At 40.4% G+C, this 21,644-nt stretch overlaps 1 protein-coding gene across 1 annotated transcript in view; it reads left to right on the top strand.

Annotated features, from left to right (window-relative positions):
- Positions 1-21,349, top strand: part of ALDH2 (aldehyde dehydrogenase 2 family member) — a 35,144-nt gene extending 13,795 nt beyond the window's left edge. Inside the window, exons 3-13 of the mRNA XM_089676746.1 lie at positions 5,631-5,771; positions 7,842-7,921; positions 8,786-8,897; positions 9,859-9,987; positions 10,604-10,717; positions 12,662-12,764; positions 13,633-13,817; positions 16,121-16,285; positions 16,424-16,581; positions 18,192-18,306; positions 20,905-21,349. Of these exons, the coding sequence (XP_089532872.1) occupies positions 5,631-5,771; positions 7,842-7,921; positions 8,786-8,897; positions 9,859-9,987; positions 10,604-10,717; positions 12,662-12,764; positions 13,633-13,817; positions 16,121-16,285; positions 16,424-16,581; positions 18,192-18,306; positions 20,905-20,937 (1,335 nt within the window). The 3' untranslated portion in view covers positions 20,938-21,349. The remainder of the gene's footprint in view (positions 1-5,630; positions 5,772-7,841; positions 7,922-8,785; positions 8,898-9,858; positions 9,988-10,603; positions 10,718-12,661; positions 12,765-13,632; positions 13,818-16,120; positions 16,286-16,423; positions 16,582-18,191; positions 18,307-20,904) is intronic.
- The last annotated feature ends 295 nt before the right edge of the window (positions 21,350-21,644 follow it).

Raw genomic sequence — 21,644 nt, 5'->3', positions numbered from 1 at the left:
GCAGCCAGTATCTTGCCTGTATTTGGTAGAGCATAGGTCTAGAATTAACCACAACTTAGGTTTTGCTATGGTTCTGATCCGTTAAAGTGTGGGAGTCCGGTGGTGGAGGAACAGTAACTTTCCCTATAATTCCTAAATCTGCAATTAGACTGCAGTAAATACATGCCAGAGGTTCTATATGGAGATTTTTTTTTTTATACATTTAGGTAAAGCCTTGTGTGTGCAGCCCCCCTTTACACTTATCTGAGCCCCATCTCGATGAAGCAATGTGCATGAGAGCTGTGGCTTTCCTGGGTCTCTCTCCTCATTGGCTCCTGCTGCTCATCACAGCCAATGAGGGGACAGGGCTGAGGCATGCTCTGCATGTGAACAGGAGAGTCTGCTGAAGTGCGCCAACTGGTCACTTGGGCAGCTGAGGAGCCAGGAGCGCTGGCGGAGGACCCAAAAAAAGAGGATTGGGGCTGCTCTGTCAAACCATGGCACAGAGCAGGTACGTGTGCGTGTTTTCTTCCAGCGCTATCTCCCACCCAGGTTTAAAAAAAAAAAAAAAAAAAAAAAACTGGCTTGCCTGCGGGCAGGATCCTCTATACGTCTTGTAGAGACAATAGCAGTCCAAGCTGTTCTACAGTATTGTGCAATCTTTCTAAACTTGTGGTGCAACATTCAGCTGTCAAGTGCAAGATTGTTTGAGGCTTATGTTTCTCACCAGGCCTTATAGCTGTCTGCAATTCTGTTTATTATATGGAAGCCCTGAATGTCTTTTAGATTGTCTACCTCCATTCACTTTTTTTTTTTTTTTTTTTTCTTTTGCTTAAGCTATGTACAAGAGAACTGAATTGTACAACCATTTTGGCCATAGGTTTATCTTGTCTGCCAAGCTTGCAGGCTCAATTGCCAGACAGTTTTGCTATTTACACTTTCTTATTACACAAGATGAGTAAATTTATTGGTGTTTTGCAGTAGTAGAAAATTTTGTATTCCCTTTCCTTGTAAAAAGTGATTAGCTTGGCACTGCCTAAAGGCATAGGACGAGCACCTTTTTTTCATATAAAGAGGTGTGTAATCTAATCCAGTTACATGAAAACTGTATTGGTTCCATTTTTTTTTGTGTAATTCTACAGTGCTCTGCATAAATGAGTACTCCCTTTTTACAAAAAAAAAAAAAATCTAAAACTGGATTGCATCGCATAACTAGATATCCAACATGTCAAATCTTAAATTTTGCATGCACCTGTGAAATGGCAACTAACCTCAGTACCCTGTATTATCTTTAGGCAGCACATTTAAAGCCCCCTTTTTTTTATAGGTCATCAGTATAGTGTACGGAGGAGGTCTCGTGCTAGAAATATTGCTTTCATTCTGACGTGCGTGGCGATATGCATCTCAATCACGGCTTTCATGCCTAAGCACCGTAGCATGTGCTTTTAAGTTTGTACGTGCGTAAATGTGAGGAGCCTCAATTTTTTTTGGGGGGGGTGGATGTCGTGCTTGGATGTAACTTTGATGTTTTACAATAAAAAAAAAAAAACTAATCTCCAGTCAGTAACTAATTGCCCTTCTCCAAAAAATAACCCATACACATCCACTACTTAATAGCGCTGTAATGAATAAATAACTTGTTTGTTCTTTTCTGTCCTTTTTTGTAACGTTTCGGTCAACTGCTGTAACTCTTCCACGCAAACCTCCCCCCCAACTTGACTGTTCTTTCCCAAACTTGACACTTCTTACTATGGTTTTGGAAATGGGGAAAAATACATTTAATTTGTTTTTTGTTTTTTTTAGTTTAATGTGGTGGATGTTATATTTTGTGCAAGTTGAATTGCTTTTAAGTTATGACTATCTGCTATTAAGCCAAAATGTATTACAGTATAGAATACATGAAAAGAACAATGTGCAGCTTCTGGGCCCTACAGACACTAGTCTTTCTAAATGGTCTCATGTGATCCTCTATTTTGCAGAAAAACTGAACAAAAATGTTTTTGATTGCTGTCAAGATAAAAATAAGAAATTTATTTCTAAGTATGCTCTGGGCAAACAGGAACTGAACATTCTTTCTGCACCCTTTTTTTTTTTTTTTTTTTTTTTTTTTTTTCCCCACTTCAAGCAGCTGATTTTTATCACTTTCTGCATATGCAGCTTTTTATCTTTTTAATCCCTGCCTGTATTCTAGTTTAAGCTGGTGCCATGACTGCTGCTCCAGTGTTCCTATTTCAGGGTAGCTCCTCTTGTGGTGTCCTATAGAGTCACACTATATTGTGTACATCAATAGAATCATACCATCCTGTAGGGTGGTGAGGTACCCCCTCATTCAGAATGAACTGTTCAGTTACCCTTGTGAATATCCGAAGTTCTTTGGTCTGTCTGGTACTATTACTATGCTCTGAATCTCTCAGCAACAGAAGACCGGTGCAAAATATGCTACTCGGGCTGGTCACATAATGTGGGATCCTCTTCTTCCCTTTTTTTTTTTTTTTTTTTTTTTTTTTTTTATCTGCAGTGGTAAGCAGTCCTCAACTGTTCTCTACATCCATTGTATCTGTATTCGAGGTGCCTAGTGATGCCCTTTCAGGGGGCAAGTCCATAATGGCCTTGTGTTTTTTATAGGCTATCCACCGTGTTCTGGCAAGACTTAAAACTCTAAAAAATGTTTCTTGGGACAGAACGTCGGAGGAAATTAGCATTGCAGTGAGAGCTGTTCCTTCCAGATGTTGCTGTGCTCCCTCCCTAAATTTAATGGCACAACTAAGTTGGAATAGTCGGTTGGGTGGCTGGAGCTCCCATTCCATTCAGACTTGTTCAGCTGGGTAATAGAGAATGTCACATCACAACCTCGGGTAATCGGGTCACCAAGTAATGAAGCAAAATAGGGGCCTGTATTACTAGAATTTGGGCTGCTTGTGTTGGAGGTGTCAGTTTGGGACCTGTTTTGAGACTTTTCAAAGGATTTCAGAAGGCATATGTAGTTTTAGTTTACCTCCTTTTTGATCTGCATTTGCCTTCAAGTTTTACATTCCTATACATCTGTGTGGGAATCAAATGTTCATTTCAAAGCCTGCACCTTCACTACTGGAGAAAAGTCTATGTTCAGTACAAAAATCAATTTAAAGCTGATAAGATTTCCATTTAGGTAAAAAATGGCTGCTGCTGTTCAATGGCGGAGTACTAGATCTTGTTTCTATGTAATAAAGCACCTTGACAAAGCTGGTGGACTTCTGGACTATGGGGAGAGTAGGCATGCACCATCTTTCAATGTAACACCATCCATGGGGTGCCGTTTGTGAGTTGGATGTGGGTAGCATGCCCTGGTTTCACAAGTTTACATTTGCATAGGAAATCAGGAGGCCCTGGCAGCACTATCAAAATGCAAATAAGATCTGTCACTTTTCATTCATGGAAGGCAAGTTTATTGAAGGCACACATTCTATTTATAATTTACCTATAAGGAAACCGTTACAGGAATGCTATGTATCTAGAAGTGTGCTCTTCTACTGTAATCCCCCTCCCTGTATGTATCTACAAGATAAAATGACAGTGACAACACCATAGCACACTGTACATATGTATCTGGTGAAATTAACAAATGTACATTATCACCCGAACCAGTGACCAGAAATCTATCAGCTGTCTTTTAGCACTCTGCAAATGGTCATTGAACTTGGTGTGTTTTTTGCCAAATTGATCTTGTGTGATCTATTTTTATATGGTCATAATTCATAATGTCCCTATTTATATAATACACTGGTAAAAACAAAAGCTGCCCATTGGTTTCACACAGGATGTATTTTTCTTGGAAAATTTGGCAGAATAACTTTTTTACAGCTAGCTATGCACTGGGGAGACTATCTGTATCTCTAGGTGCTTTGCTAACTGGCTTCCACAGGAGCATGGATTAGTGTAAGTGGATGTATTAAAATGTTAACCTTTTCTAATGCTATTACCCCGGATTGGCAGCTGATGGGGAAACAGTACAGGATAACCTGGTAATGGCAGGGGATGCTGAGACTTTATCAATGTACCTGCAGATGTGTCTGATTAATTGTAATCTGCTTTCTGCCAGTCCATATGGTGTAGGTGAATAGATCGCAAAAGCATCTTTTCTGCTGCTTTTGTTTTCCATCAACTATTTAAAGCACATCTAAGCTTGGATTAGCTTCAAGCATACTATTCTAGGAACCTCTAGACTTCATAGATGGTAGCTAGAAAGTAATGACTGATGTCTAGATCTTTGTCAGAATGGCAAGATGAGAGTAGCATACAGGTGTTCTGTTGGGCGATATTAAACTGTTGGCCAGGATTTATCTTTTTAACACCTTGCACGATTGGGTTAAAAATGTAAGTTGGTGCGCATACTCCTTCTTTTTTTTTTTTTTTTGCAGGGACTGCAAGCATTACATCACTTTTTTAATAGGTTTTTTTTTTATCTTGTGGCAAGTGACTGCAGTCCCACCCGGATGGCTTGAAGAAATGGACATTTTATAGCCTGTTATGATGGAAAGTTAGAACTGCATTTTCTGGTTGTTTAATTCCTAATGTAAATTTTCTTTCTGCCATGCTCATCCTGCTCCAGCCATCATAACAGAAGTCCAAGTTTGACCGGCCAAGAGGCTCCTGATCTGTCGCACATTAACAGATATAACTTTCACTGCATGGAGGGAGTTGTAGTTCTCAAATTCTATTTTGACACCTAAACTCCAAAAAAGACAGTTTTGGAAAGGGTTAAAGTTAAGATTGCCATTGTGACTCCATTTAGATTTTAGCACTTATTTTTAAGAAATGGAGATAATGTCAGATTTTTTTTTTTTTTTTTTTTTTTTTCTTCTTACCTGGAGAGGAAATCTGAGAGATCTCCTCCACAATGGGTATATGACCATAAAACCAAGACATTGGTTGTAACATTTCCCCACGCTTTTTCAGGAAAAAATGTCAGGTTTACTCGAGTTGTGCTTTAAAGTGACACTAGATTCTAGTTTCTAATTTTCTATTAGACTATGTACATTTTTAACACCAAGTACCTTCTATTGCTCTTGACTTCCATCAAATCTCCAAATTCCATGTTGTAGTGTGCATAGAGCAATGACAGAACTGTAACGGAGCCGTGCACGTTAGTTGCAAACGGAAGTGAGATGGGAAAAGTCCAGGAGTTAATGCAGGATTTTACAAGGAGGCAGAAACGCAAACCATTTTATAAAATTCGATTATGGAGCCATTAAGTAGTGGATGCATACAGATTATTTTTGGACAATAAAGATAAAATGTAGGTGGTTTCATGTAGAAATATAAAAATTGATAGCTTAACATTTTTTGCAAGAAATCCTGTTGGCCAGTCGGCAAACTAACTAGACAACCTGATTTATTGCATGTTTTCAATAGTCTTTTATGCAGAAGTATTTGTTCCAAATTATATTCCATTTAATAACCCATCCCTTCTGGCAGTGCTTGGTACAGCTACCTTCATGAATAGTGTGGCAACAAAAGATGTTTACTCAGACTTTAACAGTATTGTTCAGTATGTAAAGTAACATCTTATCAGAATTGTTTTCATGTAAATGCACCGTGTACTTGGTTATATAGTGCTTCATTTTTACAGTATTGTCCTAAGGTTAACTTTTAACTGGTATTTTTTTTTATAGGCCGATGTTGACAAAGCTGTGAAAGCCGCACACAATGCGTTCAAGTTGGGATCACCATGGAGAAGAATGGATGCCTCTCAAAGGGGACTTTTGATGAACAGACTTGCTGATCTTATTGAACGGGACAGGGCTATTCTGGCTGTAAGTAGATTGTAAATAAAATGGTTACAACTTTCATGCTAAAATGGTCAATTTCAGAATCCTAAGTGATTCTTCAAATCTCCCATAAGGCTGTTTTGCCAAACTTTGACCAATATATTTTTTTTCTGCACTGACAAATCTGTAAAATACACGTCGCAGTATTCAATGAATTTAATTTTCCTGAAATTTGACAACTTAATTTTTAAATGCATTGTTTCCATCCCCCTTAACCCCCAAACTAATTTGATAATGGGATCTGTCTGAGATGCATACTTGAGTCACCGAGCATCAGCAAGCTTGCCCAGCTTTTGCCAGGACTAAAGCAGTCTAGTGCAAGCATCACCATTTACTAAAAAGAACCATGCAGCCTCTGTTCTCAATATTCAGTCTAGAGGCAAAGGGGTCAAACTGGTGGCCCTCCAGCTACAAGTCCCATGAGGCATTTCAGGATTGACAGTTACAAGCATGACTTTCGAAGGCAGAGGCATGATGGGACTTGTAGTCAGCAACAGCTGTAGGGGCACCAGTTTGACACCCCTGCTCTATAACAAGTACACACTTTCATGGTTTCTTCATTTATTCAGATTCTACCTAAGGATCACCTGTTTCTTCTACACCCTGGAGGGCCGCCGTTTTGACACCCCTGGTCTAGAGTGTCAGGCTGTGAAGGGGGTGGGAGTGGCTGGCTCATTCTCCCATCTGCCAGTCCAGGTACCTGGGTGGAACCCAACTGTAAAGTCACAATCTTTTTAGAGCCTGGACCAACTGAGTGACATCAGCTGACGGCGGACTTTAGATCTCTGCTGAAAGCTAGTCACAGAAGTAGAAACTAAGTGCACTCTTGTAATTCCCCTGGAGAAGTATAGCCAAAAATAGCTTTGGCCCTATTGATAGGTGTGGTTTTTTTTTTTTTTGTGTTTTTTTTAAACTTGTGAATACACCATCCTAACATCTGTGATCAAAGTGAAGTTGGATCCTGATAAATGGGCCCTAATAAATCATTCCTTTTCTAGAAAAGTCAATTGACAGCACTTTTTTTTTTTTTTTTTTCCCAAAACGCTTTTGATTTTGTTTAATGAAATAAAAAGTGACCTAAAAGAAAAAACTGAAAGTGTGTGTTGCCGCTCTATGCGCTGCAAGTGCCCAAAAAAAGTGTTGGTATGATTCAAAATCTTTACAATGGTACTATGCATTTCAGCAGATGCAAATGCATGCATGTTTGCTAGATGCACAGGATACGGGTCTACCAAAGGCAGCTCATTTTTTGTGCAGTGTGAGTGATTGATTTTGCACACCTTAATGTACTGTACCAGGCAGAGTTCAGTGGTCTGTACACTGCAAGTCCTACATCCTAAAACGAATCCCCCCCCCCCCCCTTGCAATTTTAACCTGGTTTCCATTGCACAGGATTTGATTACCGCCCCCACCACCATTTCTGCTGCTGGGACAGGAGTAGTCCAGGCTGGAGATGAGGGAAGGGTAATCAATCCCTGTACAGTTCATCTGAGCGATCCTGTGTTAACTTCTCTGCACAAAAAACGAGCTGCCTTTTGCAAACCTATACCCCATGCATTTGAGAAATGATGGTATAGAGAAACCTTCCTTGGGACCTTATGGGATGGAACCAAAACACCACTCTATAGTCATCCGCTATACAGAAGCTGGAAACTGGCTTAAAAGTGGACTGGAGGCCAGAATATGCACACAAACTATTTACATATTAAGTGTCAAGAGAACAAGTGGTCCTTCACATCTGCAACCATAGGCCTTGTGGAGAAATCAATCTTATAAAATGTAATGTAGAGGAGGTGTTCTTGAGTCCATATAGGGAGAGTCGTCTAGAGGGACAATGCTGTTCCTCCATAATTACAGCATAGTCAAGTTAGCCTTGAAATCCTAGGACAGGAAATGTGCTACTGGCAGGATCACCAGGTAAAAAAAAAAAATGGGGGCTGTAAAAGCAAACGTATCCACTGAATTGAAGGACTGGTAAGCTGCAATATAGAATTATTTTTTTTTTTTCTTCAATAAACCTTCTAGAAATAATTTAGTTTTTACTTTATTCAATAGAATTTGGAAACCCTAGATAATGGGAAGCCCTATGCCATTGCCTATGCAGTGGACTTGGACCTTGTACTCAAATGTCTGAGGTAAGCCACTTTAACCACTTCCTTTTTTCTTTTCTTTTTTTTTCCTTAAGTGGGGACCCTAGAGAATAAAATGGTGGCCATTGCATATTTTTGCTGCACGATATTTGCACAGTGGGTTTTTTTAAATGCAAATGTGGAGCAGTGCCAAATTGCTATATAGATAGTGCAAGGAATGGACATTATCCCTTATAATGGGATGGGCCGTGACAGGCCCATGCTATTACATGGGATGTTGTTCCTTCTTATTGGGAGATCTGGGGTCTATTGGACCACAAATCTCTCCTGACCTCCCAATGCAGCCATTCAGACAGGTTGGTTTGATTTAGCTGGTAACTGCCAGGTAAACAGGACCGAAACATCAAAGGTGACAATCTCATCCTCTATTCTGGTTATTGAAGTCACAGTGGGAGGAATGACATCCATTCCTCACTGTGCCTAGAGCTGGATGCTGCAGGTTTCATCCTTGCCAGGCTCTCTGATCTCACAGAGCAGTAAAGGCAACAGCGGGAGGAGGGGGTGGGACCCACTGCTGCTGCCTGTAAAAGTAATCCAGCGGCTCGTTAGCCACTCAGATTACATTTACTTTGTGCAGAATGGCTGGTTACAAAATGAACCCTCAATCATTGCTGCAGCAGTGACTGAGATATTGCCCTACCTGTCCAAGGATGTTTATAAACTTGCATCAGACAGGAACTTAATGAGCAATAATTTAAGTCTGAGCTACCACACTGCCAAAATTCCTTCAGCCTGCCATGAATAGGAACTTTTAAAGGTTGTAAAAGATGCTTCTCTTTTAAATGGAGAACTGTACTAGTGACATTTATAGTATGGCTGGAAATCTGACACAGTTCTTCTATATTTCAGATACTATGCTGGTTGGGCTGACAAATGCCATGGCAAAACTATTCCCATCGATGGAGATTATTTCACCTACACCAGACATGAGCCTGTTGGGGTCTGTGGACAGATCATCCCGGTATGTCTTGGCAAACTTGGTCATATTTGACTGTTGAGAAATTATACGGGGCAAGTTTCCTGCTGAACATTGCCAACGCTATAAATAGCATTGATTTGTTCCTTAAATGGTTTCGCTGACTTGTACATTTTTATCTCGGCAAAGGTTTGTTTTTTTTGTTTTGTTTTGTTTTTTTTTCTTTAAAGTCTACTTTTTGCAAAAAAAGTAGTAAATGCAGCAACATTGACTTTATGATCCAGGTGTATTTTACTAGAAGTCTGCAGAGCATTGAACCCATGTTTTAGCTTGTCAGTTGCAGTGAACAGGCTCTTGCAATGTACTCCCCACTATTGGGTCCATACAGACCTGTTAGAATGCTGTAGGAAGTGCAGGTGAAGTGTGGTTTGACAAGGGGGTTTCTGCATTCTTTGCATTTGTCCCTGTGCTGCAGTAACAGATGGGACTTGTAGTATTTTCCATCGCGTGATCCCAGACCTTGACCTTCAAATTACAAGAAGTTGCAGACAGAAGTACCTCATGTTTCAGGTAAGTGGGGGGGTAGTTTGGGTTTTGGGATGTTGTATGCAACAAGCGGCTGTCGGCTTGTAGTTTTCAATGAACTACCACGGCGCTATGGAGAGGCGTGGTAGTTCATTCAAGCTTCCTGTCAGATTATCTGCTTGCCGTACAGGATGTACGATCAAGCAGATATTCTGACAGATCTGCAGGAGAACTGCATGGCATTAGCAATCTGATTGCTTTACAGGCTCCTTTGGACAAACAATTCAGTACTTTTTGCAGGGGGAAAAAAAAAAATTAGTTTTTTTGTCAAAGGTGAACTTATCCTTTTTTTTTTTTTTTTTTTTTTTTTTTTTTTTAAATGTAACACATCCCGGTTATTTGTGTAATTCGCAGTACTGGTCTTTGAATTGATAATTTTCTACTCTAGAGTTGGAATTTAACTCATTCTGTCTTGTCACAGTGGAACTTCCCATTGCTGATGCTTGCTTGGAAGTTTGGTCCTGCCCTGGCAACTGGAAATGTGATCGTCATGAAGGTGGCTGAACAGACTCCTCTCACTGCTCTTCATGTTGCCAGCCTAGTGAAAGAGGTAGAGTCTGGTATTCAGAGCATTACTTCATGGATTTATTTTGTCCTTTACAGTGCATATCCTCTGTTCACCTCTTCACCAGAAGTATTTGTTTTGCATTTAAAGTGTTTGAAGGTTTAAAAGCCAAAAAATTACCTCCAGTCACTAATGGTGCCAAGGGTTCGTTCCTGATCCTCATGTAAGTTGTCGGTAAAGCTGCACATTGACTGCTACATATCTGAGACCTGACTAAATGGCAACCACTGTGCCCTTCCTCCTTTGATCTCTCCATAGAGTGAAGAGACAGGCCCCAGTCAGACTTCTGACACTGGCCAGAGACTCTTAATTCTACCCTCCAAAAGCAGTAGTCTGCAAGCTTTGTACAAACCGGAGAGACCTTATGACCACCTTTTTGACTTTGAGATCCCTAACAGTATTCTTGCAGAAGAGATCTTCCTTAAATAACAGAATTCCCTCTTGCACTTCACAATCAGACCTTATTCAAAGTCTAAATACCATTGCAGAGCCACACTGCTGTCTTGTGATAATGGTGATTAACCAAACCACCCACAAATCGGGAATTAACGGCATATTAATTTTTTTTTTTTTTTTTTTTTTTTTTTTTTTTTCCTTTCAGGCTGGATTCCCACCTGGGGTTGTTAACATTATTACAGGAATGGGACCCACAGCAGGTGCTGCCATCTCTTCTCACATGGATGTAGATAAAGTTGCCTTCACTGGCTCTACAGAGGTAAGGCGCCTAATTCTGCACAATCCTGATCTTAAAGTAAAGACTAAATGCATTGCAAATTCTGACCACATTTCCCATGTCTGTGGGTGCCATTAGTTCATTGGCATTTGAAGGAAAAGGTTTATTCTCCCAGTAATCAGCTAGAACATCAGACTGGTAATTTGGGGATCTGCTCTGTGTAGTGAGGGTTGCAAAAACTAGTGTGCAGAAATCAATAGCCATTTTAAGCCCATTAACTTAATGGATAATCTAATGAGTAAAAATATATCCTTTAACCACTTGCCGACTGCAGATAGCCGAATGATGGCTTCATTGCGGCTGGCCAGTTCTAGGTGGACGTCATGACGTCCTCCCAGAATGCGATCTCTATGATCATTGTGTCCTACGGACACAGCTAATCACGGGATATGGTCTAATCACAGTGACCTTTTTTTTTTTTTTTTACCACGTGATCTGCCATGTCCAATGACATACTGATCACCGGGTAATGTAATTGCTGGTTATAGGCTGCACTTTCCTCACACTCTTATTTTTTTGCGCAAAAAAAAAAAAACCACTCGGCAGCAAGTAAATACCACCAAAGAAAGCTTTGTGTGGAAAATTTATAGAAATTTCTTATGGGTACAATGTTACATGACTGCACAATTGTCATTCAAAGTGCAACAGTGCTGAAATCTGAAAATTTGGTCTGGTAAGGAAGGGCATATAAGTGCCCAGTAGGCAAGTATTAAATACAAGCTCCCATCAAGTCCTCAAAGTCTCCCACTTACCTGTCCAGCACTCAGCAGCATCAAAAGAAAAAACTCAGCTTATGAACAGCCTAATCACAGAATGTCCCTTGGATGGTCTATGCACATGCAGTAGATTTCTAATGGAAGTCCATTGATAATGGAAACTCAAACTGATAACATATCATTTGCCCTTGTCATTATAGACACACTGCTGAACCCTCAAGTTTTAATACCTGACTGAAACTTCATTTCATCCGAGTCTTGTTCCCATGTCTTTAGGAAAACTAACTTTTAAATGTCTTTGAAAACCTTTTTAAAAAGTTTTTTGACCATACTTGTTTTCTGGGTCTCAAGAGTACACTTTTCGGCACTCCTGTGACCCAGATTCAGCTGAAATTAGGCTATAGCCCACTTTTGGTTGACATCATTAATCCATGCCAATCTCTGGATGTATCTCAGCAATTTGGATACAGCCAAATGCCTGACTGGCATCTGGCTCTGCCTCTGTGTGCTGCCCCTTCCCCAGCTTGGTGCCCCAGTGAGCACTGGAGGGGCAGAGTGCAGTGAGTGATGGTTGCTCTCTTCTAAATGAAGACCAACTGATCAACCGTTATGTGATCGCTCATTTTATGTTCATAAAGCTGATGTTGGACAGCTGCAGCATCATCCTGATGCTGCACCCACATAGACAAGTGTGGATGCTTGTGGTTGTGTGGGTTTTTTTTTCTTAAATTCATAACACACTAAAGATGTTGTGCACGTGCTAAGATCCAAATCTTCTATAAGGTGCTTTGCATGATTCACACATTTGTGCAGCCAAAGTCTCTCTTCACAGTGCAAAAAGTCTTCAAAGTGTGGATATCTCCAACAGCAACTAAGTGCAGCAGTGCTTGAAAATTCACCCTGCAGATGCTTACCAGTCTGATATGATTAATGGCATAGAGTGTTCCCCTTCAGGACTAAAGGGATGACCCCTGAGCTTTAACTTTAGGCCTGCAAAAAGATCTGAACACGTTTTGGGGTAGAGTTTACTGAAACTGGGTACCATGCACAGCTGCACCAGATTCTAACTTCCGCTTGGTCAATTAAGCTTTAACAATAAAAACTGGAAGCTGGTTTCTATGCAGAGCTGCACCAGGTTTTGCACCTTGCAGTTTTAGTAAATAACCCCACTATGAGACACCTGCATACTTGTGTCCTCTCTTTGCCTCAGGTGGGTCGTCTGATTCAGCAAGCAGCTGGTAAGAGTAACTTGAAGAAAGTCACCCTTGAACTTGGTGGGAAGAGCCCCAACATCATATTTTCTGACGCAGACTGTAAGTATTTATATTTATGGCACAGCATGATTGTTTGTAATGTATTTTTTTTTTTTTTTTCTGCTCCAATGACATTTTTCTGGGTGTAGGCTGGTTACTTATTGGTTTTGACACGTTATCAAGTTAGTGGTTTACTTTAGCAAGAGTTCATGCTTCATTGAATAATATTTCCTCTATGCTGGATATTGGGCAATTCTTGGAAGTAATGCATTACAGAGTTCCCAGTGACTATGCCATCTGCCCGACCTTGCCACATTTTTTTTTTTTAATTTCCTAAAACATTCTTTATTGGTTGGTCAACATTCTTGGCTTAAAAAAAAAAAAAAAATGTACATAGATGTTGGGTCCTTGTGCAGTAGGACAGAATGCTGTTTTAGTGTCTGTGTGTGTCGCCACTGGAACAATGTTATGTGAGTTTTTTGAATAAAGAACCGTATGATGCGCAAGGTTGCCAGGTTTAAAACCTTGTGCAGTTTGCAGAATCACTGAATAAACCGGAGTATGCAGTGGGGGGGTGTTATTTTGCTAAAACTGGAGAGTGCAGCTGTGCATAGAAACAAGCTTCCAGGTTTTATTGCCAAAGCTTAAATGAACAAGTTGACATTCGAAACTGGCTACCATGCACAGCTGCAGACGGAGTCCACCATTTTTTAGTACATCTCACCCCCCCCCCCCCAAAAAAAAAGAATTTGAATATTAACATTAATGCTAGCAGATCTAGCAATACCACATTTGGCTGCAACAAAGCTCCAGAGTATCAGATGTTTCAATGTTTGCATTAGCCAGTTTGCTTTTATACACAGTTTATGTAATGTGACACTGCAGAGACAGCTGGTTTACATTGTATTCATTCTTGTGTTGTGTACAGTGGACTGGGCTGTGGAGCAGGCCCACTTTGCTCTGTTCTTCAATCAAGGACAATGCTGCTGTGCAGGCTCTCGTACCTATGTTCAAGAGGATATTTACAAGGATTTTGTGGAGAGAAGTGTTCATCGGGCCAAAAACAGGGTTGTTGGAAACCCCTTTGATTTCAAAACTGAACAAGGACCTCAGGTACAATAGTCATGATCCGGTTTTAAATCTCCTGTCTGTGCTGCATGAGTGTGTGGGTTTTTTTTTTCTCTATTAAAGAGTGAAGCGTGCAGTATTTTTTTTTTTTTTTTTGCATTATACTCTTTAGAGTATCTAAAACCACCAGTAAAATACAGTATACTACAGTTCTTGTATGTGGTGGCTGTATTACTTTTTTTTTTTTCCTTGACCGTTAATTTCCTGGTGATAATGCCAGTAATAACCTCTTGCAATAGGTTGATAATCCACACTCACTGTCCTTTATCCCTAGTATAAAACTACAGAGCCCCCCCTTTCTCCAATATAACACACTGAGGTGTTCTGTAGTTGTGACACTTCTGATAACCTTCCATTTGAGGAAAGTGCAAGGTACACAGAACAGCACTGGATTTCTTTGCACTTGTCAGCAGACATAACTTCCCCCCTTCTTTTTTCAGTAGCATGAGATGATACCTGGACCCTACAGAGGTTGCACAGGCAGTCCAACTCCTCCAGGATGGCACATCAATCTGTGCCATTGCCAGAAGGTTTGCTGTGTCTCCCAGCACAGTCTCAAGAGCATGGAGGAGATTCCAGGAGACAGGCAGTTACTCTAGGAGAGCTGGATAGGGCCGTAGAAGGTCTTTAGCCCATCAGCAGGATTATCTGCTCCTTTGTGCAAGGAGGAACAGGATGAGCACTGCCAGAGCCCTACAAAATGACCTCCAGGAGGCCAATAGTGTGTCTCTGACCAATCAGAAACTGACTTCATGAGGGTGGCCTCAGGGGCACCAACATTCTTGAGTGGGCCCTGTGCTCGCTGCCTGGCACGAAAGGGCTCAATTGGCATTTGCCATTGAACACCAGAATTGGCTGGTCTGCCTCTGGCACCCTGTGCTTTTCAGAGATGAGAGCAGGTTCACCCTGAGCACATGTGACAGACGTGAAAGGGTATGGAGAAGCTCTGGACATCCATGGGAATGACAGTTGAGCTCTGTATACCCAACCAAGCATCCCACAGCCTCTTGGATCCCATCTGGTCCCCATGCCACATGTCCCTTCTTCCAGGGGGTGGTGCTGCCCCTTAAAAAAAAAAAAAAAAACTGCCACCCTGGGCAAATGCCTTGTGGCAAATACGCCCCTTCTGCCATTGGGTATTGGGATGACATCCTTGGACCCATTGTCAGACCCTATGCTGGTGCAGTGGGTCCAAGATTCCTCCTGGTGCACGACAATGCCCGGCCTCATGTGGCGACAGTATGCAGGCAGTTCCTGGAGGATGAAGGAATTGATACCATTGAATGGCCCCCATGCTCGCCTGACTTAAATCCAATAGAACACCTCTGGGATATGTTTCGGTCCATCCGACGCTGCCAGGTTGCACCTCAGACTGTCCAGGAGAGCAGTGATGCCCTGGTCCAGATCTGGGAGGAAATACCCCAGGACACCATCCGTTGTCTCAATAGGAGCATGCCCCGACGTTGTCAGGCATGCATACAAGCACGTGGGGGCCATACAAACTAAGTACCATTTTTTTGAGTTGCTGCAATGAGATTTCAGCAAAATGGACTAGCCTGCGGCATCTTTTTTCACTTTGATTTTCGGGGTGTCTTTGAATTCAGTCCTCTGTAGGGTGATGATTTTCATTTCCATCAAACGATGGACCGTCCTTATGTTCCTAACACATTACCCAGTCCATATCAGTATAGATATCCAGTATTCTATTTTCCCCATTGAGATCTGATGTGTTTTTCAAAGTGTTCCTTTTTATTTTTTCCAGTGTATTTGAGACCAAAAGGGAGTAAATAAAAGTTCATTTTTGAGATTTACATATACTTTTAAAGAATCTCTGCCGTACAATTTGAAAGAGAAAATAATGGCCAGCTTGCTTTTAATCTTTTATAAAAAAAATCTTTTTTTTTTTTTTTTCTGTTCTCCTCCCTCCTACCAGTGCCATAAACGGTAACCCCCGTTCTTCCTAAAATACTGCAGAAGGTATCGGTGGTGGGGTTTATAGTCCATTTATATAAATGAACCATTGTTGAGTATAGGACCTCCTGCTGGAGGATGATTGTAAAAAGAAACCATTGAAACAGTATAGTTTTAATTTGGAAGTATTTTCTTAATATGTTATGCATTGTGCAGAAGTATTTGGAGACAGAACACTGATGCTCGTCAACCAGAATCTTCCACTGCAACACATTAAAGGGAGTCTGCTTTTCAGGACACACCTTCACAAGATCCTAACACAATTGTTTTTCAAAGTGCAGGCACCTGTTGCTCTTATGAATACTTCTTCATTTCAGGTGGATGAGGAACAGTTTAAGAAAATCCTAGGTTACATAAAATCTGGAAAACAAGAAGGTGCCAAGTTGTTGTGTGGTGGGAATGCTGCTGCTGACCGTGGATACTTTATACAGCCCACAGTGTTTGGAGATGTGACTGACAACATGACCATTGCCAGAGAGGAGGTATGAAGGAGCCCTAAACCACTATGGAAAGGAACTCTAAAATATACCAGCCTGGACTAGTGTGTGTGTGGGGCGGTTCCCCCCCCCCCCCCCCCATTTTGCTATAGCATGTTTTCCCTGAAATATATTTTTTTGTAGATTTTTGGACCAGTGATGCAGATCCTAAAATTCAAGACCATTGAGGATGTTATTGAACGGGCCAACAGCTCTGAGTATGGTCTGGCTGCAGCTGTGTTCACAAAGGACATTGACAAAGCAAACTATGTATCTCAGTCTTTGCGGGCTGGAACCGTGTGGTAAGACCCCCTACTGATTACTACTGTGACTTTTGCAGCTTATTAAATTTTAAGCTTAACTATTGGGATATTCATGAACTAACCTGGCAGATTAGAATGTTAGAAGATTGCATGGGTTTTTGGTTGAACTGGATGGACTTGTCTTTTTCAACCAGATTAACTATGTTTTTATAGTAGTAGCTGCATCCACTACCTGCAATTTTCTGATGCTGTACACAACCTCATCTGTAGCATTCCACAGGTCTCACAGATGCCACTTTCAGGCTAGGCCAGGTACAAGGCGTTGTGTACTTGACAGTTTGATTCCTGAGGAAGGGGTTGGGTGATACCAGCCACCAGTATAGCTTTTGAGCACCTTGGAGGCCTACCTGCCACATTGCAACAACCATGGTATACTTGCTAAAGGGGTTTCCTAAGAGATGAGGCTGGAGTTTTGCTTCTTGTGGCCCACAGATGGCACTGTGGTGATGGCAGTGAGCCATTAGATACAATCTTGGTAAAAGTTAGAATAACTGGACCAATTAGCATGCTGGCCTGAAGAAAGGTGTGTGTGCAACTTTGTCAATGCAGAGGGAGGAGTGGGGTACCACGGGCAGTCTCAACTGAGCCAGACCTGCAAGCTTATTTCCTGACAAAGTACTCATGATCATGTCTGGACATCCGCCAGACCTTTTTTTATAGCAGTGGTCTTAGTCACAGGGTGACAAGTATTCTGTTTAAATTTTCTCATTGCATAATTGCTAGATGTTTGTAGGATGACTGCTTTGGTATCTCATGTAGTCCATATACAGCCAAACCTATATAGGACCATATAACTTGCCTTCCTCACTCTCTGGTGTGCATATGTAGTTATCCTTCAAATAACTGACTGCTTACTCTTGCTCAGGGATGGTTTATATATGAAATTAACTGATGGCAATTTTAATGTACAGAAAAGAGCACTGGCTGGCATTGTAGCCTCATGTCACAATATTCTGTGCTGTTCATCTTTTCTCTCAACTGCAGAGAAGTGCCGAAACCATGGACATACTCGGTTACGACCATTTTAAAAAAAAGATAATATTTTAGTGATTTGGTGACTGTAAAGCCAACTAAACAAGATAATTTGTTGAGAAAATGGCACTCAGCAGGTAGGCTGTGCTGTGCCTGCATGAATTTGTTTACCTGCTGCAGATGGCTCACATTGCACAGGCTAGTCAAGTCCACTTGCCTTCTTTTACATATCTGGTGGTAATTCGCCATTTTTGGTGCAGCTTTTGGTCAGTTTCTCCTTGTGTTTTTTGATCCTAATTTCCATTGTGGGATGTATGTAATTTTGTCATTCTCACCTTGGTTTTTACATGTGAAAGTTCCATGGGCTGTCAACTGCTTAGTGAGTTACTCAAAAAAAAAAAAAAAAAATTTTAGCTGGCTTTTAGTCCTGACATTGCCTTGCATGTCTTGTTACAAGACAGCAACTAGTTTAGTCAAACAAGGTTGAGGCTGACTGTTCTGGAGCTTGCCTATTCAAAAAGACATGGCAATCAATGTATCCTGACAGGTTCCCTTTAACAAATTTCTTTGTTCCTGCTACACAAATTTTGCTCTCAATCCTATGTGTTCTTTTTTAGGATCAACTGCTATGATGTCTTCGGAGCCCAAGCACCTTTTGGAGGGTACAAAGCTTCTGGAGTTGGTAGAGAGCTGGGAGAATATGGATTGGAGGCATACACAGAAGTGAAGAATGTAAGTGCACTGCAGACTTTTTTTTTTTTTTTTTTTTTTTTTATTTTCCCCCTCAACTCATTTCTCCACTCAGAAATTAAGGAATATTGAACACCATGATTTCTGTCCATCCTAACTGGTCCACTGGCAAATAACCTATGTAGTGCCATCATCACTTGGGTTAGAGTATGCTAGTTTTTATATTCCCATTGGTATTTTTTAGACAGATTACCTTGGCTGGATTTGGTGAGCTTCTAATGTTTATGGGTCACCTACAGACATTGACAGCCGAGGCTCAGGAGGCCAGTTAACACTTGTGCATTTATTTGCCTACTGTTTTTCAATTTAAATCGGTGAATATATTGGTGTATATCAAGGTGTATTTGTATGCGTTATGCCACACATTGACATGAAATCTGAAGTATCTAAAAGATGCAACCATCTCAACAAAAGTGTGTGTTCTCTCATTGGGGCAGACCGGTTACAGTATCTTGCCAGTTATGTGCCCTGATAAGCTGATGCTGGGGGTGTCAGATGCCCTGAGGGCAGTTGTGGTTCTTTGGCCCTCTGGTTTTCCCTAATGTGGCACCACACTTCATTCTGGTATTGACAACTGCAGCTTTTCTGATGACTGTATATCTGCCTGTTTTTTCTTACCTAGACATTCTTTGCGGTGTTGGGTAGAGCTGCAAAGATGGGGGTAAAGTGGGTGTGTTTTGATATAAACAACTTAGAACGGTCAGCTTGATGGATAGAGAGATGTACAGTTTGTCCAATATATATTTGGACACTGGCACAATTAGTTTTTTTTTTTCAGGTATTTACCAAAACCTATTCAAGCTACAGTGTGTGGGGGTTTTTTTTTATATAATGGATATGGACTGAGTGCACACTCTCAGGTTTAATTTGAGGGTATGTACATCCAAATTGGAGGAAGGGTTTAGGAATTACAGCTCTTAAGAGTAGCCATTCCCCCCCCCCCCAAAGTAATTGGACAGTTGAATCAAAAGCGGTTTCATGGCCAGGTGTGTGCTATTCCATTATTTCTTCATCAATTAAGCAGGTAAAAGGTCTGAAGTTGATTCAAAGTGTGGTATTTGGAATCTTGCTGTGAACCTACATCATGCATTCAAAGGAGCTGTCCATGCAAGTGAAACAGGCCATTGTAAGGATTCAAAAACAAAAAACAAATCTATCAGAGCAGCAACATTAGTAGTGGCCAAATAAACAGTTTGGTACAGTCTGAGGAAAGAGCACACTGGTGAGCTTCAGCAACATAAAATGGCATGGAGGTCCACGGAAGACAACGGTGGTGGATGATTGCAGGATCCTCTCTGTGGTAAAGAAAAACCCATTCACAACATCCAGACAAGTGAAGGACACTCTCCAGAAGATGGGCGTATCATTGTCAAAGTCTACAATCAAGAAGACTTCATGAGAGTAAATACAGAGGGCTCACCACAAGGTGCAAACCATTCATAAGCCTGAAGAATAGAAAAGCCAGGTTAGACTTCACCAAAAAAATCTTAAAAAAAAAAAGCCGGACCAGTTCTAGAAAAGCATTCTTTGGACGGATGAAAAGATGAATCTGTACCAGAATGACGGAAAGAAGAAAAGTGTGGAGAAGGCTTGTAACAGCTAATTATCCAAAGCACACAACGTCTTCTGTAAAACATGGTGGAGGCAGTGTGATGGCATAGGTATGCATGGCTTCCAGTGGCACTGGGTCATTGGTGTTTATTGATGATGTGACAGACAGCTGTATGTTTATTAAGCAGCGATAATTTGATCTCATTTCAGTTCTCTGCACTTCTCAGGAAAAAAAAAAATCTTCTGTTCTCCGCTTCATAAACCGGGGGACAGAGGACAAGAAGAGAAGTTTTTTTTCCTCTACAGCTGAGATCTGTGTAGAAGGGGGAGGGCTGCATGTGATCTGAGATCACATGCAGATCATCAGAGTTTAAACTGTGAAACCAAAGTTGTATTCATGTAATTACATGGTTTTTTTGAGCACTGGTACTTTAACGTGTATTTTTTTTTTTTTTTTTTTTATTGCTCATTTTAGCATTTATGTGCATTTTGCCGCTTTTTAACATGCTGTATTTTTTAACACACATTTTGCTGTGGGTTTTTATGTGCATTTTAGTGCTTTTCTAAGCACATTTAGGTGCTTTAATGCTCATTTTTGCACTGCTTATTTTAACATGCATTTTGGTGTGTGGTTTGTAACACACATTTTGGCACTTTTCTTAGCCCATGTTTTTGGCACTTTTTAAAGTGCATTTTTATTTTGGTTTTTATACATATTGGCACACTGCACATCCGCTAGCCACTTTTGGGTGCCATTAACAAATAATGGCACTGCAAAAATGGCATGCATTTTGCATGCGTTTCCGAAACACAAACAGGTAAATGAGCCAAAATACATGTTAAAGCATCAAAATGCACATATAAATTTTTAAAATCGCTAAAAAAAATTTTTCTCAAATTGTGTTGAAAAAAAAACAGCAAAATGTTTGTTAAAAAATTACCCAAAATATGCTTTTAAAAAGGCCCCAAAAAAGCCAAACTAAACCTTTTTTTTTTTTTTTCTTTTTTTTTTTTTTTCCCATCTTGCAGGTGACCATTAAAATCCCACAGAAGAATTCTTAAGAATCCTGACCGTTGTACCCTCTCTGCAGTTCTGCTTTCAAAGTGTGGATTTTATACACCAAGAAATGTGAAGTCAGCAGTTATGTCAATTATTCTCTCAGTAGGACAGTATAATTTCTAGTCTATACTAATCCTTTTACTTAACTAAAAGCTACTGTTTTCTATTTTGTGATGGTCTTGTTTGGCTGTGTTCTATAAAAGATTTGCCTTACTGCTAAAATCTTTATTATAGCTTTCAGAGATTGAATGATGTCCAAGTAGAAGAGTGAACACTGTAATAAAGACCACCATCTATCCCATTATGGTAGTTGTACTAAGGTAGCATTTCCGTGCATAAAGTGACATATTACTCTGTTGTGAACTAAGCACTTGCAGTATATTGTCACAATAAAATTCCATGTCATGTTTGAGACATTGAAGTTGTGTGTTTTTTTTTTTTAACTTCATTTCTTCCCTTTTTTTTAATTATTTTTATCTATATATATATATATATATATATATATATATATATATATATATATATATATATATATATTATAATTTTTTTTCTCCCCATTTGCAAATAACTGTCACTACTTTATTTTATTTTTTTTTTTTTAATGCTTTGTACCAGGAATTTATTTTTTTTTCCCTGCTGCACTATTGTCACTAACCTAGAAAGTAATGGGAAAAGTTCTCCTTGGAACAAGAAGAAAGCTTTGCCCACC

The sequence above is a fragment of the Staurois parvus genome, unplaced genomic scaffold, assembly GCF_062004578.1.
Source record: "Staurois parvus isolate SC_StPar_1 unplaced genomic scaffold, SC_StPar_1.0 ptg000014l, whole genome shotgun sequence".
Classification (NCBI taxonomy): domain Eukaryota; kingdom Metazoa; phylum Chordata; class Amphibia; order Anura; family Ranidae; genus Staurois; species Staurois parvus.
The sequence above is the reverse complement of the archived record's forward strand: the minus strand, read 5'-3'. Positions and strand labels throughout refer to the sequence as shown.